Source organism: Megalobrama amblycephala, linkage group LG14, assembly GCF_018812025.1.
Source record: "Megalobrama amblycephala isolate DHTTF-2021 linkage group LG14, ASM1881202v1, whole genome shotgun sequence".
Lineage (NCBI taxonomy): Eukaryota > Metazoa > Chordata > Actinopteri > Cypriniformes > Xenocyprididae > Megalobrama > Megalobrama amblycephala.
The window spans coordinates 50552404-50565279 of NC_063057.1; the positions used below are offsets into that span (position 1 = coordinate 50552404).

At 41.3% G+C, this 12876-nt stretch overlaps 1 protein-coding gene across 4 annotated transcripts in view; it reads right to left on the reverse strand.

Moving 5' to 3' along the window:
* LOC125245989 (protein phosphatase 1H-like) overlaps window positions 1-12876 on the reverse strand; it is a 177180-nt gene that overhangs the window by 49064 nt on the left and 115240 nt on the right. For all 4 annotated transcript variants that reach the window (XR_007179666.1, XM_048156814.1, XM_048156813.1 and 1 more), the window contains exon 6: window positions 10971-11089. Coding sequence is in view for 3 of the 4 variants with exons in the window: in XM_048156814.1 (XP_048012771.1) it covers window positions 10971-11089 (119 nt within the window). In the remaining variant the exon portion in view is untranslated. The remainder of the gene's footprint in view (window positions 1-10970; window positions 11090-12876) is intronic.

Consider the following 12876-nt stretch of genomic DNA (forward strand, 5'->3'; position numbering starts at 1 on the left):
CTTATATATAATTTATTAAATTTATAATATATAATATTCATAAAGCTGTCTAATGTGGAATTTCAGACATTTTAAGAACAATATACAATGAATTCATATTAGTGTTATGTTGGAGATAACCAAGTAGTTCCATAATATTTACATCTCCTTTCTGTAGTTTCACTCTGTTTCAACATTTCCATCGTGGTGTGGAATAAAGCAGCATTCTCCCACAAGCCTTCGTGTTTTGGAAAGAGTTTACCTATCTGTCTAACTTTAGGAAGAGACGCCATTGTGAAGGCAGAATAGTGAAAAGACTCAACAGTGATTACAACAACAGTGAATGATCTTCCCTTCTTCTCAAACAATCTACAGTAAAATGCTATCAAAGGAAAATGTTAGCCTTGCATCCAGGTCAGTGTGTTCACATTTACACAAATCATCCAGATCAACACATGCAGCATACAGCATACGCACACGCAAATTGAAATCAAAGTAAAGAAAGCACAACTGGAAGTAGAAGAGACACGCTTAAGCCGCGTTTCCACTGAAATTACCCGGAACAATTGTACCAGGAACTTTTCTCCCAGAAACTTTTTGTCCCCCCCCAGACCTGTTGCCTTCTGCGTTACCACATGGTCTAAAGTACCGTAAAGATTAGGCTAATTTGTCCGGTGACGTAGTACTGCGCGCGACTGTTTCTTCCTGTCAGTGACGAACCACTCGTTTCGTCTGGAAAAACATGGTGTAAAAAAGTTAGATTGATTTTTTTTTACTACAACGACTTTAAGACGATATCATTTAGATGTGATATATACATATATTTATTTACCTTCAACCCACTGTTCATCGGATTCTGGCATGGCTTCCAACAATGCAGTAGCGGAGTCTTTTGTCACTGCTGAACCAGAAAAGGACGGTCTGTGTCCTAGCAACGCATCCAGGCGGTCAAACCACTTGTTAGTACGCCGATCGGAACCACTTCTATTGTTGTGATCCTTTATTTTCTTGTAATCTTGCTTTAGTTTTTTCAACTTCTCTCGGCATTGTTTTCCAGTGTGCACAATCCCAAGCTCGCATAACCGACTTACTGCTGCGTGGAGTCGACCAATCAAATGCGGCGTGAATCCGACCAATCGGCATATTCAGCGCCTAGTCCCACCCCCGAAAGTTCCTGAACTTTGAAAAAGTACCACCTCACCATCAGGGACTTTTCTGAGGGGGACATTTTACCCGGAACTTTATTTAGTTCCTGGTTCCTGCGGTGGAAACACACCGAGTACCAGCCCAAAGTCCCTAGTTTCTGGGTAAAGTTACTGTGGTGGAAACGGGGCTTTAGAGGCTACATTAGAAGCACACCAGCAAGAGAAAGACGCAGAAGCTGCCTCAGCTGCCTCAGCTGAAGGTACAGCCTTTGAAGCCATAGTTGATGGAGCTGACAAAGAAGAATCAGTGTTTCCCCTAGGTTTACAGCTTCTATCTATCTATCTATCTATCTATCTATCTATCTATCTATCTATCTATCTATCTATCCAGGGTGCGATTTGTGAAAAACCCAGAGGGGGGGGATGCTTTTTTTGGGGGGTGGGGAGTAATTTGTTAAAAACCACAGTGGAGCCAATTTAACCTTGGGATTTGAAGTATTAGATATTTTAGATATTTGCACCACTATTTACAATGACACTAATAATTCTTAATTTCTGATAGGAATGCAAAATCAATCGGTAGTTATTAATAGAGTAACGAGACACAAACCTTTACATTCAATCGCGTTTGGTCCCATTTATTTTTGATCACAGTGCATACACAAACTTTTAGTCCAAAAGTGCGCACATTTGTAGAAATACACGTTTACCTCAGATTTCAGTAGATAGAATATAAGCCGGGCCGTACGCAGGGTTTCATAATTACCGAGGTCAGAAAATGTAGTTTGCTGGGGGGTACAGGGGCATGCTCCTGAAAATTAGAAAATTTAGATTTCCCTGGTGTACATATGCACATTTTTAAGACATTTTAAGGCCAACAAATTGGATAACAATAGCTTTAAAACCATGTCAACCACATACAGTACATGCATGGACAGTTTTGAGGCAGCTTTAATCGCAGGTTTGGTAATTTCATGACTTAATTTACCTCAGAATAATGACGGTGCATGCTCGTAGTTTCTTTTGCGCTTTATTTAAACTATAATAAAGTAATTATGCAGCGCGCGCCGGCGCATTTGCACGTGCAATTCTTGAGTGCGCGCCACGAGCACAGTAACGGCTGATTGAACAGTCGTGTTTGTTAATTTTTCTGAGTTTTACCATCTCATCTGACCGCAGTTCACTCTTGTTCAACTGAAGCTCCCTCGTCGTCACCTGCACCTTTTCCGCTGGTTTGACTTGCGCCTGCCGCTGAGGTGAAGTCGGAGTGCGCGTCTGAAAAGTGTCCCGTACGTTTATATAGACAGTTCTATATAAATGCAGCGTTTTACTTGGCGATGTTTTAAAAAAAAAGATTTTTATTTTTGGTATTTTGTATGCTCTGTTGGTGGTTTGTGGAGTAGCATCACCTGGGGGGGATATTTTTTTTATCCCCACCGAGGATAAAAATAATTCAGCAGAGGAAGGGATACATAGACCAGAAGGGAGCTACTCCGGCTGCTACTCGCAGTAGAGCGAGTGTTGCCATCTTCAGTTCCCTGTGTGCGTTTATAAAACGCAAATATTTTTGTCTGGTTTTCATCTGTTTGACGCAACATATTTCCCGCCACGCGCTCTCTGTCCGCTAGTGCTCATCTGTATGTGACGCAAGTGTTTGTTTGTGTGCGAGTGTGCGCACTCATTGGGACAATTGTAAATGCGCAAACACAGACAGAAAAGACATGCCATCGTGGAAATAAGATAAATAACATATTACTTAAGGGCTATTTAGTTTGTTTAATAAAATAACAAATTGTAATCTGGCGCTATAAAGAAAATCAAATCAAAGTTACTTGACCTTCAAGGGGGGCGGGGCGAGCCGTTAGGAGGGCGGGGCGCCCCCCTTATATAATGGTAGGGGAAACCCTGAGAATCATCTATAAACAAAAAAGCTCAACTTTCTGCTCACTTAAGCGAACTGGCAAATGTGTTTAGGATCAAAATGCATACAAAAATAGGCATCATCAAGTTTTTAAACATATGGTCACACCACTACTTCAGTAAGCTGAGAGAGAGCAGCAAAATGCTCTTCCATCTATTAGGCAGTCTATTCAATATTCCCAAGAAACACCTCAGCATGTCAGTACATACAATGAGCCACAGCACCCACATGACAGCTTTCAACCTATCAGAGTAACTGAAAAAGAAGAAAATAGTTGAGAATACCTCATTACTCTCAGCCATGAAATTGCTGTACCTCAAACAGGTATTACTCACCTAATGTGCAAAATGAGCCACATGCTGCAAAACCTGAAAACTCAGAGATATTAAATTTAGCCAAGTTACTAGCATGCAGAGACCTATAGAGTTTGATGACAAGCCTGAGAAATACTTGGCATGGAAACAACATTCTCAAATACATTAGAAGACCTTGACTTACAACCTTGCGAAGAGCTTGACTTACTAAGTGGCTTGGTCCAGAATCAGCTGAACACACTCAACAAATAAGGTCTCAGTAGGATTTGGGAAAGACTGGAGCAGTGCAATGGCTCTGCTGAAGCTATAGAGTCAGCACTCCTAAATAAAATTGACTGCTTTCCTAGAATATCTTATAGAGACCCACAATGTCTCAGGGAACTAGCAGAACATTGTCAGAGATTGACTCTGCCAAAATGAAAGGATACTTACCTGGTTTGTCTTACCTGGACACTGCAAGAGGCACTGCCCCAATTCTTGGGATGTTGCCATTTGCCCTCCAGGAGAAGTGGAAATTTAAAAAAAGTGGAAATCCCAAATTCATATACATGCTATGCAACACAGGCACGTCCCCCCTAATAAGTGTATATGCCCCTTACTGCTGATTGCTAACAGTGAGTTTTGGTGCTCGGTTTGATCCACTTTTAACAGCATTTCTCAGAAATCACTTACTGCACCTTTAAAATATATTGTAAAGATCATCCTCAAATGAAGTTGAAAACCTATGCTATTCTAGACGACCAAAGTAACAAGGCTTTAGCAAAATCCACTTCTTTGACAAATTTGATGTCACTGACCATGCATCTCTTTACACACTGAAGACATGTGCAGGTACATCAGAAATCTTAGGACGCAGAGCAAAAGGTTTCATTGTAGAATAAATCAATGACAGTGCCAGTTTCGCACTCTTCACACTTATTGAGTGTAATGAACTACACAACAACAGAGCTGAGATCCCTACTCCTGGTGCTGCTTGGAACTAGGGCTGCACGATTAATTGCACGAGATTGTCATGCGTGTCTCATCAGTAAAGCCGGTTCTGTGATTAGCGGTAAATGTCCATCACCTGCTTTCAAATGGAGCGGCACTTAATATACAGAGCCGTAGTTCGCGGACAAGCTACGCAATATCGTGTTCATAATCGCAGATGAATCGCTTTCGATTACGAACGCGATATTACGTAGCTTGTCCACGAACTACGGCTCTGTATATTAAGCGCCACTCCATTTGAAAGCAGGTGATGGACATTTACCGCTAATCACAGAACCGGCTTTACTGACGAGACACGCATGACAAAAGCATGCAATTAATTGTGCAGCCCTACTTGGAACCATACTCACCTCAAATCAATGGCTCATAAGATACCCCCACTTGACCCTGAGGCTGAGGTTCTCCTTCTTCTTGGAAGAGACATCATTGAAGTGCACAAAGTATTGTAACAGCACAATGGTCCTTGACATGCTCCCTTTGCTCAGAAGTTAGCTTTGGGATAGGTAATATAGGGGATGTCTGTCTGTATGGTGCCCACAAACCATTTGAAGTTAATGCTTTCAAAACAAGCATTTTTATGAATGAACACCCCAGCCAAACGAGACCCTGAGAAAACAATTTCCAAACCAAAGAGAAGTTTTGCAATTACAATGTGCATATAACTTCACTGGCCCCATCTTTGACACAAAAACTTGCAACAACACACACAAAAAGCAATAGAACTGATGTCTTCCAGTCCACAAAAGATGATGACAAGCTATTTCCATCAATGGAAGATCTAGTCTTTCTGAAGATGATGCAAGAAAATGTCATGGTAAATCACAGAGACGAACAGACAGATCCAAGTGCAGGGTATTTAATGGGTAATCCAAAGTTGTATATCCAAAAACAGGTAGGGGTCAACATCCACAAAGCAGTCAAACAAGAAACAAGAAAACAAAGAAACTGGTGACCTGAACTGAAAACTCCATGACTAAAGCAGAAACAAACAGGGTATAAATAGACAGACACTGATGAGGTAACACAAAACAGCTGGGTGCAATGACATGGGATAATGAGTCCGGGAAGTGCTTTATGGGTAATGTAGTTCACAAGTGGGGTGAGACACAGTCCAGGTAGGAGTGCCCTCTAGTGGCAGACAAGGGCACTCCCAGTAATGATCATGACATTACCTCCCCTCAAAGGAGCGGCTACCAGATGCTCCACCAGACACACAGAAAAAAACAAAAACACATAAACTCAGGAGGGAGGTGGAAAGGAGGAGGACCAGGGGGCGGCAGGGCAGACGGCCTGTGCGGCGGCGGCAGGACAGACCAAGGGTGCTCCGTGGCTGTATCAGGGAGAGCGGGCAGCTCGGTGACGGCCTCCGTGGCCGTATCAGGGAGAGCGGGCAGCTCGTTGACGGCCTCCGTGGCCGTATCAGGGAGAGCGGGCAGCTCGATGACGGCCTCCGTGGCCGTATCAGGGAGAACGGGCAGCTCGGTGACGGCCTCTGTGGCCGTATCAGGGAGAGCGCTTAGGTGGCGCCGGCAGGGCAAGGTGCTTAGTGGGAAAACAAAGAACCACCTCTAGAGTGGCCTCCGGGCCTTGAAGGACGGAGGAAGCCCTTTTTCTCCTTTTCCTCCTCTTATGAAGGTGAGGCAGTGGCTCGGTGCCCTGGCTAGAGCGGGCTCTGGAGTGGACTCACTGGCTGGAGTGGACTCACTGACTGGAGCGGGCTCTGGAGCGGACTCACTGGCTGGAGTGGACTCACTGACTTGAGTGGACTCACTGACTTGAGTGGACTCACTGACTTGAGTGGACTCACTGACTTGAGTGGACTCACTGACTTGAGTGGACTCACTGACTTGAGTGGACTCACTGACTTGAGTGGACTCACTGACTTGAGTGGACTCACTGACTTGAGTGGACTCACTGACTGGAGCGGGCTCTGGAGTGGACTCACTGGCTGGAGCGGACTCACTGACTGGAGCGGGCTCTGGAGTGGACTCACTGGCAGGAATGGACTCACTGGCTGGAGTGGACTCACTGGCTGGAGTGGACTCACTGGCTGGAGCGGGCTCTGGAGTGGACTCACTGACTGGAGTGGACTCCCTGACTGGAGCGGGCTCTGGAGTGGACTCACTGGCTGGAGTGGACTCACTGGTTGGAGTGGACTCACTGACTGGAGCGGGCTCATTGGCTGGAGCGGGTTCTGGAGTGGATTCACTGACTGGAGTGGACTTACTGGCTGGAGCGGACTCTGGAAAGGCCTCCGGGCCTTGAAGGATGAAGGAAGCCTTCTTCCTCCTCCTCCTCCTTTTACCTGGGTGAAGCAGAGGCTCAGTGCCCACCTCCTCTGTGGCTTCTGGAACGGATTCACGGACTGGAGCGTGCACACTGACTGGAGCGAACTCATTGGTTGGAGCAGGGTCTGACTGACCCGGTGTGGCCCACTTACTCCGAAGTTTGAGATAGTGGACGAACCCCCAAAAGTCCAGGTCTTCCAGTCCATCCATCTCCCACAGAGGTAACGAGTTATCCAGGCAACCATTCAAAAGGTCCATTAAAGCAGCATCATTATATCCCAGCCCCACCGCCAGGGTCCAAAACAATTGGGCAAAACCTCCTACCTCCACCCCCTGTTGTTTCAGGGTCATCAAATTTTTGAGTTGAGCCATCCGCTCCTTTATAGTAGCCGGGGAAGTGATATGAATTCCCATCCTGCTGGATCTCTTAGTGATGGAGTTTTCTGTCACGGTAAATCACAGAGACGAACAGACAGATCCAAGTGCAGGGTATTTAATGGGTAATCCAAAGTCGTATATCCAAAAACAGGCAGGGGTCAACATCCACAAAGCAGTCAAACAAGAAACAAGAAAACAAAGAAACTGGTGACCTGAACTGAAAACTCCATGACTAAAGCAGAAACAAACAGGGTATAAATAGACAGACACTGATGAGGTAACACAAAACAGCTGGGTGCAATGACATGTGATAATGAGTCCGGGAAGTGCGTTATGGGTAATGTAGTTCACAAGTGGAGTGAGACACAGTCCGGGTAGGAGTGCCCTCTAGTGGCAGACAAGGGCACTCCCAGTAATGATCATGACAGAAAAAGTCTATCAAGATGAATCAAACAGCTGGGTTGCTCCACTTCCCTTTCGCAGTCCAAGTCAAAGACTTCCTAATAACAGAAAACAAGCAAGTAACTGTCTCCATTCACTCACATGTATGCAGAAAAAACACCCACACATGAAGGACCATTTTCTGGAGTTCATGGCTAAGATTTTTGAAAACAGGCATGCAGAACCTGTACCACCTCCTTCCGAAAATGAAGACTGCTGGTACATTCCATTCTTTGGAGTCTATCACCCACAAAAAACAGATCAAATTAGGGTTGTCTTTGATTCTAGTGCTCGATATCATGGAGAACAGTGTCCTCATTACTGGGCCCAATATGAACAACAGCCTGCTTGAAGTGTTGCTGCGCTTCAGGAAAGAACAGGTTGTCATAACAGCTGACATCCAGCAAATGTTTCATTGCTTTGTAGTCAGAGAAGACCATGATAATGACCTAGAAAATTAAGTTGTAGAATTCAGAATGTGAGTGCATGACTTCGGCAACAGTCCCTCATGTATATAGCCATGTATGGGATCAAGAAAGCTGCCCTAGAAGGAGAGAAGGAACATGGTTCAGAGGCAAGACAGTTTATTGAGAGGAACTTTATATTGATGATGCCCTGGTATCCCTACCTACAGAACAAGAAGCCATCACACTCCTCAGAAATGCCCAAGCCACACAAGCAGCTTCAAATCTACATCTACATACAAACCCCATTTCCAGAAAAGTTGGGACGTCTTGTTAAAAATGCAATAAAATTAGGAATCTGTGATTTGTTAATTCTCTTTAACCTTTATTTTAAGTACAGAGAAAATATTTCCGATGTTTTCACTGGCCAACTTAAATGTATTTTGTAAATATAAACAAATTTTGATTTTGATGGCTGCAACACACTCCAAAAATGGTTGGGACAGAAGCATAATAAAAGTGAAAAGTTTATAGAATATCCAAGTTAAACTGTTTTGAAACAGTCCTCAATAAGCAGGTGAATTGGTAATTGGTCAGACTATCATGATTGGGTTTAAAAGGAGCATCTCAGTCTTTGCCAGCAAAAATGGATTATGGCTTATCACTTTGTGCCAAATTTCATGAGATAATTGTCAGACAAATCAAAAATCACATTTGTCAATGCAAAATTGCAAAGAATTTAGGACTTTCACCATCTACCATGCATAATATTGCGAAAAAACTTCAGGGAATCCATAGGAATCTCAGTACGCAGGTCAAGGCAGGAGACCTCAGTTGAATGTGCCTGGCCTTTGAGCCCTCAGATGGCAGTGCATTAGAAACTTTTATGCTTTTATGTTTGGCAGACGTGTTTGGCTGTTGCACTCATGTCTCGCGTCTTTTGGAGTGTCTCACCCATGAAACAACATTCTAAACCTGGAGCTCAAGCAAAAAAAAGTTAAACTTTATAATAGCTTTTTTCCCCATTCCACTGCCATGTCTCATTTTTTTCAATGCAATAACACATTCCTGAGTGAACAGCCGCTTAGCGATGTGTTCTATGTATAATATTGTTAATTGTAACCTTTAATATTATATTAATGTGCAAGAAAGGTCTCGCTATATATAATTTACAGATATAGATTTTTTTATCCTTAAGAAAAATGTAATTATAATTGAATTTATTTAAAGACTGAGACATAATTTGTTCAGTAAACCACTGTTTAATAAAAAAAGCAAAAAAGCTATTTTATGTTTAGTTTTCTCCCTCCTACTTTACCGAACCTGTACCGAATCATGACTTAAATACCAAGGTATGTACCGAACAGTCATTTTTGTGTACCATTACACCCCTAATGGTAACACATTATAATAACTCACACCATGAATTATTAGTTCAGCATTAGTAAATAGTTAATTAATCATTTATAAAGCATACAATTTAAATTTATTTAGACATATAGTAATAGTTACTCAGTGTTAATAAATGCTTTATTAACACATTTCCCTACTGTATTTCATGATTAATTCAGGTTATAAAACATTTAGTAGTTGTCATGTCAGTTAACTATTTTTGTGAGCTCATCTAAAGTGAGAACTATTTATGCCTTGTAAAACCTTTACAAAGGAGAGTTAAAGGCTCAGTTATCTTCTAAACAGAAAAAGGAAACAAATACAACACAGAGTGATATAGAACATACAAATATTTATTTTAAGATGCAAAAAATGAAACTGTAAAACTGTACACTTGATATAGCATTAAAAATAAACCTCTGCAATATCATATAATATTAAAAAGGAACTAAACAAGCAACAAAATAAACAAAATGAATAAAAAAGAACAAAATAAGAAAGCAAGTGAATATAAATAAAAAATAAACAATAAAATGAATATATGCCAACAAAATAAGCAACAAAACTAACAAAAACCAACAAAATGAAGAAAATAAGCAAAATATTTTGGTGTATTAAGAAGATTTTCTTGTTTCAGTTTCATGGCTGAGTAAAAATTCAGTGCAAACAGTAAGTCACAAATTAGGGCTTTTCAAACTTGAAATAGTTAGCCCTGGGTCATTGTAAACATTGGGTAAATGGAATACTGGGTTTTCTTGCTTCACGTTTCACACTGCTTATACATTACCATTCATTCCACTCAATCACTGCAAGGTGTTCAGAAAGCAAACACTCTGATTTTGTCTGATTTTTGTCTGATTTTACTTATTGTATTTTGGCACTCCTGTAATCCAGCTTTGGCACTTGTAAATATTTATTTAGCAATGTTTACACTTTACAGAAATGTATTTTTATACCAGATTGCAAATGCTTAGTTTCATTTTACTGCACAGTTATGTTTTCTGGAGGTGTACAGGAATTTTTATTTTCATTGATATTGCAGAGGTTTATTTTTCATGTTATATCAAGTACACAGTTCTACAGATTGATTTTTTTGCAACTTGAAATAAATATTTCTATGTTCTGTATCACTCTGTGTTGTGTTTGTTTCCTTTTTTTGTTTAGAAGATAACTGAGCCTTTAAATCTACTTTGTAAAAGCTTTACAAGGCATAAATAGTCCTCACTTTAGATGAGCTCACAAAAACAGTGAATGGACAACTACTAAATGTTATATAACTACCTGAATTAATCATGAAATACAGTAGGAATACATGTTAATAAAGCTAGTTCTATATTTCTAAATAATAAGATGTATATATGTACATTTAAATAGTTTATTAATCATTTACTTATACTTTCTAAACATTTTATGAACCACTCACAACTCCTAAATTACTGGTTTGTAAATAATGTAATATTTAATTTAGAAATTATAAATTGGTCATTAATAAAGTATGAAAATACAATTACTAAACATATTATAGATATGCTTATAAATCAAGAACAAAGCATTCATAGCTGTATTTATAAACTGCTTACTAATGTCTATTTATGCTTTATAAATGATGAATTGACTATTTACTAATGCTAAACTAATGATTCATAGCATGAAGTTATTATAAAGTGTTACCAATTACCACTTACCAATTATGTATATATAAAATATAATACCCTCACCAGCCAGTCATGGTGAAGTCTCGGTACAACATCTTCTTGCCCACCTCCTTCCTTTGCACCCTTCTGGGGAACTCCAAGTGTGTGAACTCTCCTCCTAACAGATGGGGCTGCATGAAACCCTAAAAACAAATACAGAAAGAGAAATCATCTAACACCCAAACAGCAAACAGAGACTTTGCAAACTATACCTACAAAAAGTTGATGTTGATGAAAACTGAACTACTACATACACTACCCAATTTACATTTACATTCCCAAAATGACCAAAACAGATAGACCTAAGACACACCCAGATAGCAAATTGGCCTTGGGCCAGATCTGGCTGAGTTTCGGCAGAGATTTTGGCCCACATACCGCATGGAATTATGGTCCAAGGTTGGCTCAAGTGCTGTTTGCCTAAAGTCAGCCAGATCAATGCCGGAAGTAGACCAAAACTCACCCAGAACTTTACAATGTACCTAGATACAGCGCCGTTATCCCCAGATGTCAGCCAGAACTCAACCACAACTTATCCAGAAGCCCCAGAATACACCTGTAACTGGACCGATATTATGCCAGAATCCCCAAAACTATGCCAGAAATACTATTCATATAGTGAAATGTATAAATACAAAAGAAAACTACAGAAACCAAGCAAATGCAAAGTATAGAGTGTTTTATTGATGAAAAACTCAATCTCAGCCAGATAAGAGCAAAAATAAAAACAATATGAAAATGTCAGTACTCAAAATAATGCACAAATAACAAACCCATTCACAAATTTGGGTAACACTTTAGTATAGGGAACACATATAAACTATTAACTGACTTTTTTCCTCAATAAACTCTTAATTTACTGCTTATTAATAGTTAGTAAGGTAGTTGTAAAGTTTAGGTATTGGGTAGGATTAAGAATGTAGAATAAGGTCATGCAGAATAAGGCATTAATATGTGCTTAATAAGCACTAATAAATATTCTAGTAATATGCATGCTAATAAGCAACTAGTTAAAAGACCTTAAATTAAAGTGTTACCCAAATTTGTTAAATTACAATGAAAAAAAAGTATATTTACATATGTGAAAATGCAAAGTGTAGTGTTCCCTTTCGAAAGGGAACTTCAACTCTGCGCTAGACTGCACAATGGGGAACCGTCACTCGTGACAGGTGTTCGAAATGCCAAGAATCACACAACTCCAATCCTATTGGCCGGCGACAGCCTATGACGTCGAACGGCGCGAACCATGACGTATAAAGGGAGCGCCTGAGGAAGCAGTCAACACCTTCTCGTCTTTTCGGGACTGTTTTGTTCGTGCCATTATTTCACAAACTCCGGTAGGAAATTACTCCTTTTATGTCTGCAAACGTCCAGGAGGATGTGTTAATCCGTGTCCCAGGGGTTTGACACTTGATGTACACGTTTCTGGCGTTTTTCTGTCTGGAGAGGAGTGAACGCATAGAGGGCGCCGTCTATGTATGATTGTCTGTTGTTCACTGTGAGCGTCTCTCCTGTTGGGACGCTCCGTTCTCGTTTGACACTCTTCCCGAGGGAGGAGGTGTCTGCATCTGTGCCTGATGTTTGTAGCCCCGTGTGTGCTGAGGCAGTACGGCGGCTGCAATCATAGGGCTTGCAGGTGAGCTCGTTGGGAAATCTGAGAGAATTATATTTCTCTCGGCTTCCCCTGGGCTGACGAGGTTGTGAGTTGGATGACGGTGACGTCCGTGTTTGATGTCATCGCATCCGATAGCGAGCGCTCCTCTGGCCGCTGGGTATGTGAGCTGCTGTGTTTTTGGGACGCGCTTTTCGGCGGACTGCAGCTGCCGTGAGAGCACGTTAAGAAAGGGGCCGCGCGCGGACGGCTCGACGAACAGTTCCTTTCTGTCCATGAACGTTGCAGCTCCCATAGACTTTCCACTCTCTCCTGATC